The following is a 5,567-nucleotide window of genomic DNA, read 5'->3' as shown; positions in this document are numbered from 1 at the left end:
CTTCTTCTTCTTCTTCTTCTTCTTCTTCTTCTTCTTCTTCTTCTTCTTCTTCTTCTTCTTCTTCTTCTTCTTCTTCTTCTTCTTCTTCTTCTTCTTGCCCAGGCACTCTCTCATCTCTCTCTCTGAAGTTGGGGGGGGGGTACATAATCCTAAGGCCACTGATTGGATCACATGTTCCTTGAATCAGTCCTTATAGTCAAATCAAGGAATGTGACTGACTATTAATTACTTAGTCCCTGCCATAAAAAAAGGGACAGGGAGATTGCTCAGAACCACCTCTGACCCAGCAGCATAGAGTGGGTCCTGCCTATGGTCTGGGAGGTGGCCTTCCTCATTGCTCAGAACTCTGGCAGTTGGTTCATCAAGATGCATTCTGCCCTCATGTTCAGCAAGTATCTATTAATCCAGTTAGAACAGTCTAGAAAAAACTGAGGCCAGTGGGCCCAGCTAGGAGCAGGACTCAGCCTTGTTCCCTTCCTGGCAACAGATTCTAAGTGGGTCAGTGGGTCAGTGGGTCAGCTTTCCTGGGTGATTCAGTTTCCCTGGATGCATTTCTCCCCAGAAGCCCAGGATCCTTGGCCTGTTTTAGACCAGGTCAGGCCTCTGGGCAGGAGGCAGCCTTTATTTGATGGAGACACTGCAGAACAGATCTTAGCAAGCTCCAGTTTAGAACTTTCTGTCTGTTCCTCATGGGTCTAGTGTTCAAAAATAGGAAATGCTGGGACCAAGCTCCTAGTGCAGGTTGGCACTTGCAAAGTATCCTGGGTATTCCCAGAGAGAGGAGACAAAGGCAGGGCATGGGCATACCGTGTGGCTGGGGTGGAGGGAATAGACATAGAGAACACAGGACGGGAGAGGAGGGGAAGGGAGGGGAAGGGAGAGGAGGGGAAGGGAGAGGAGGGGAAGGGAGGGGAAGGGAGAGGAGGGGGAAGGGAGGAGGAGGGGAGGGGAGGAGATGAAGTGAAAGACAGAGGGGAGGGAGACAGGAGGCAGGGAGGCTGAGACCTAGAGCCTGGCCGTCTCCAGTGTGCCCTGAACTTGGGTGACTCATCCAAGGGCGTCATGGGAATAGGTGAGCCCTGTGCAGCAGCAGACAACGGCACCGTTGCCGTCATCACTGAAGGACAAAGCACAGGGGAGACACCTCATTACAAGTTCTGCGTCAGCTCCACACCATATTGCCTCTCCCGAGGGGACAGACCCTGACGTTCCTCCTGGGGGAAGCAGCCAGACACCTTCATGGGCTCCCAGACTCAGGGCTCCAGTGAAGCGCCTGCTGCAGCCAGGTGCTGAGGAGGCTGAGGATGAAGGCGGGTGAGGCAGTGTCCCACCCCACCCCGAGTTCCCAGCCTTGTGAGGCGTACACTGACCACAGTGTGTTGTATTGAGTTCTCCAAGACTGAAATATATTTACATATGCCTTGGCCAAATGCGTTGGTTCGTTCTCTGACTAATTCATAACTTAATCATCCCATTATGCTATTTAAAGTTCGGCCGTTCGGCTGGTTACCTGGTCCTCAGTTACATGTGACCATCTTCCTTGGTGTCTGGGGCCGAATCCTCTGTCTCCAGCCTGTTTCTTCCCCCATAGTCCTATCTCTGTCCCGGAACTTCCGCCTCTCTGTTTCCTGCCTAAGTCAATAGGCCAACAGCATTTTTATTGACAGGTGATTCTTCTTCCAAACAGTACTAGAGATCCTCTCGACACTAGTGTGGATAGAATTGACTTGGAGGGGTGAGGGTCCCTGGGGCTGGCCTCACTCTGAGTGACCTGCCTCACCCTTCCCTTCATGCCCCTGTCTGTGCACCTAGTACTCACTTCAGGAGCTGTGGACACGGGGTGGGTAAGGAGGAGGGAAGGCCTGGTCCCTGCTGTGGCATCCCCGTCAGCTCAGAGGCTCAGCGCTATGTCCCTGGCTTGGGAGATGTCACGTGTGAAAAGTCCTGGATGAGGGACTCGGGAGGGCACCGAGATGGATCAATGCGGGTCTAGAACTTACTGCCGTCATTTGCTGCCACCACGGACAGACAGACAGAGAAACAACAGGATGCCAGGAGCTCTGAGGAAAGATCAGGCCCCAGAACCAAGATTGACAACATGGAGGAAGCTCTGAGGAGAGGAATCAACCCCCCCCCAACCCCATGGCAAAAGTGAGGTCTCCAGTTAGACGTTCCTGAGGGTGGGAGGGCTTTACAGCACTGGCCTGCAGCTAGGCTCTCTGGTTCCCAGGCAGGAGGTGGGGAATCGAGTGGGGAGCAGGGTGTGCGGCGCGGCCACAGTACCCACTCTGATGTGAACTCACTCCCCAGGGCAGAGATCTTGGCCCCTGAGAGTCTGTTAGGTGCCTGTCAGGCTCTGTGAGAAGGGGGTGGGGGGTGGGGGGGCAGGGGCTGCAAGTTCCCAGGCCTGCTTCTCACATCACATCTTTACAATATGATCTTGTCCAGCCTCGGGGTCACCAACACTGACTACATTAAATGGGGAGCTCTTGCTGGAGTATGATGGTGACCTAGCATCCCAAACTCGAGGAACATGCAAGAAGGAAGGAAGCGACTCACAAGCTGGGTCTGAGGACAAGCGGTGCTGTCCCCTGAGCTTCCCATCTGTCCCACAGGTCTCCTGCCCATGGGTGAGGGGCCCAGCACCTTGGCCAAGTCCACAGCCACACCTGTCGTCCTCGCCACCCAACATGCCCTTCCACCACGGTATCCAGCCAGCAACGGTGCAGAGAAGTTGGTCACAGGGTTGTCCCAGACCCACCGTGGTCCCGCCTGCCCCTCACCAGCGGCCCATGAGTGCCAGCGGGAAGATGTTTTCCTTTGTGATGGACCCAAAGTCCCCTGTCATCAACCAAGGTGTGTGTGTGTGGGGGGATTCAGACAAGGATTTAAAGCCATGAAGATAGGTTAACCTTGGTTTTTACTTTTCTCTGACTCTGAATATAGACTATAACTAGTTGTAAAAAGTATAATGGTGGGCAGGCGAAAGGGCTGAATAGGGAAAGGGGCCTGCCACTAAGTCTGACAACCTGAGTTTGATTCCCAGAACCCATAAGGTAGAAGGAGAGAACTAATTCTCTCAAGTTGTCCCCTGACTGCCTCAGAAATGCTATGGGGCATAAGCATGTGTCCATGTGGATACACACACGTGCACACAGAGTTAAAAATAAATGAAACTTTTTAAAAGAGGTTACTTAAAGAGGGAGAATGGGGGATGTAGGTCAGTAGAGTGTTGGCCTAATATGCATGAAGTTCTGGGTTTTCATAAAAACAGATGTGGTGGGGTTGGACATGATGGTGCACGCCTTTAATCCCAGCACTCGGGAGGCAGAGGCAAGTGGTTCTCTGTGAGTTCGAGGCCAGGCTGGTCTACATAGTGGCTTCCAGGACAGCCAGGGCTACACAGAGAAACCCTCTCTCAAGAAATAAAAAAGAGAGAAGGGAGGAAGAGAAAAAGTTAAACAAAATGCAAGAAAACATCCAGCTGTGCAGTTGTAACATCTGGATTATTCCTTTGGGCTCCGGATTTGTCTCTAAGACTGCAGCAGAGCCCCAGTCCATACCGAAGTTCCCCATGCAGAGTGTGGGCGTGCGTGTTCATGGACATACCATGTTCAGCAGGATCCACATGATTTTCTTTGACACATGAGCAGATGTGTTGGTAACTGAAACCCCATTTGCTCACCAGAGCCCCTGGGAAGTTGTAAAAATGATGTCACCACAGTGCCTGGGAGAAGAGAGTGAGGCTTACCAGAGAAAGCGCTTTCCCCAAGGGTAGATCCGTCCACTCTAGTCTGCTTTAACATTCTGCATTAGGGGAGCCCCCACTCACAGCTTTTCAGTGTGCAGATAGAATTTGGGGATAGGATATTCTGTCCGTTGCTGTCCTCTTGACCACAGCAGCCCTAGCAGCAGAGCAGATGTCAATTCAGGCCTTGGACACAGTCCCCAGTCTTCCTCCGTGGCAGCTTGATCAAGGTTTCCTGCTTAGTCTCCTCTGCCTCGGCTCCACAGCCCAAGTCCCTAGTGTCTGTGCGATCCACTTCCTCCCCTGGCCTTTCATGACCTTTCACCTAGTTACCCTCCTCCATCACTGAAGTTATACTTACGATGTGGGCTGTTGGGGCAAGGGAGGAGGCAAATGGACCTCTAGGGCTGACACCGTCATCATCAAATGAGTTGCCCAGACCCTGGAAGCAGCCTGTCACCCCGCCAACGTTTGGATTCAAACATTTCCAAATATACAGAGTGGGTCGCACTTGGAAGGCTGAGGCTGGGGGATCTCAGCTTCGGTGTCTGCTTGAGCTACAGAGTGAGTTCAAGACACAGTCTGGGTAACATGACAGGATCTTGCCGCCAAATAAAAAGTGGAAAGATCCAGGGCGTGTCCTTTAGTGGGAGAATGTTTGCCTCTTGTGCGAGGCCCTTGGCTCCATCCTTAGTGCTGACAAGCAGAAATGATTTTTCAGAAATCCTCCACCTAATTCTATCCTTAATATTCTGCTAAACTATTATAACTGTTTTATATTAGTGTGTTTTATATGTTTGGGTGTTTTGCCTGCATGTGAGGCTGTGCACCACATGCATGCAGTACCCACAGAGGCCAGAAGAGGGTGTCAGAGACCCCCTGGAACTGAAGTTATAGACCATTGTGAACGGCCATGTGGGTGCTGGGACTTGAACTCAAGTTTGTCTGGAAGAGCTCTTAACTGCTGAGCCATCTCTCCAGCCCCTTATTATTTATTTTAAATTTATTTGTTTCATCTTTCATTAATGACACCAACTTGTTATTTTATGCATTTCAAAGCACATTGTACATATCTGTAGTATTCTCCCTAAGCATTTTACCATGGACAACATAAACTATAGGTTAATACATTTTGTCTTTTAGTGTAGAGTTTACACATACAGTGGGTATCAGTTGTTAATTGTTGTGTAACAAATTATCCCCAAGCCCAACAGCCACACACACACACACACACACACACACACACACACACACACACACTGAGTAAAGACCTGTGTGTTGTGGTGTCTGTAGCCAGGGATATGGGGGTCACTCAACCCCAGGCTGTAGCTCAGAATAGTTATGAGATAGAAGTTATGGAGCTGGCCAGGACTGAGGTCCCCAAAGGCTTCTCTCCAGGGCTGGTGAGTCTGCCTCCAACATGACGCTGTCACGTGGTTGGGGGTGAGACATCTCCCCAAATGTATTAGAGTAACTTCTCTGTTGCTGTTTTCAAATGACCAAAAGAAATCCAGGGAAGAAAGGGTTACTTGGCTTATGCTTCCAGAAGGACTGTTTGTCTTGGCCAGGAGGGACAGTTGTCAGTATTCATCTGGTACAGTTTTGCAGAGGCTGTTGAGGTGTAAGGAATCAGACCCAGGGCCTGGCGCCACCTAGTCAAGTGATCTATCCCCAAGCCACAGCCACAGCCACAGCCACAGCCACAGCCCAGCCACAACCCAACCACAGCCACAGCCACAGCCACAGCCTAGCCACAACCCAGCCACAGCCACAGCCACAGCCCAGCCACGGCCACGGCCACAGCCCAGCCATAGCCACA

At 51.3% G+C, this 5,567-nt stretch overlaps 1 protein-coding gene across 1 annotated transcript in view; it reads left to right on the top strand.

Moving 5' to 3' along the window:
• Nucleotides 1-5,567, top strand: part of Fhad1 (forkhead associated phosphopeptide binding domain 1) — a 116,722-nt gene that overhangs the window by 17,586 nt on the left and 93,569 nt on the right. The window contains exon 3 of the mRNA XM_021200663.1: nucleotides 2,616-2,856. Within this exon, the coding sequence (XP_021056322.1) occupies nucleotides 2,616-2,856 (241 nt within the window). The remainder of the gene's footprint in view (nucleotides 1-2,615; nucleotides 2,857-5,567) is intronic.

The sequence above is a fragment of the Mus pahari genome, chromosome 6, assembly GCF_900095145.1.
Source record: "Mus pahari chromosome 6, PAHARI_EIJ_v1.1, whole genome shotgun sequence".
Classification (NCBI taxonomy): domain Eukaryota; kingdom Metazoa; phylum Chordata; class Mammalia; order Rodentia; family Muridae; genus Mus; species Mus pahari.
The sequence above is the reverse complement of the archived record's forward strand: the minus strand, read 5'-3'. Positions and strand labels throughout refer to the sequence as shown.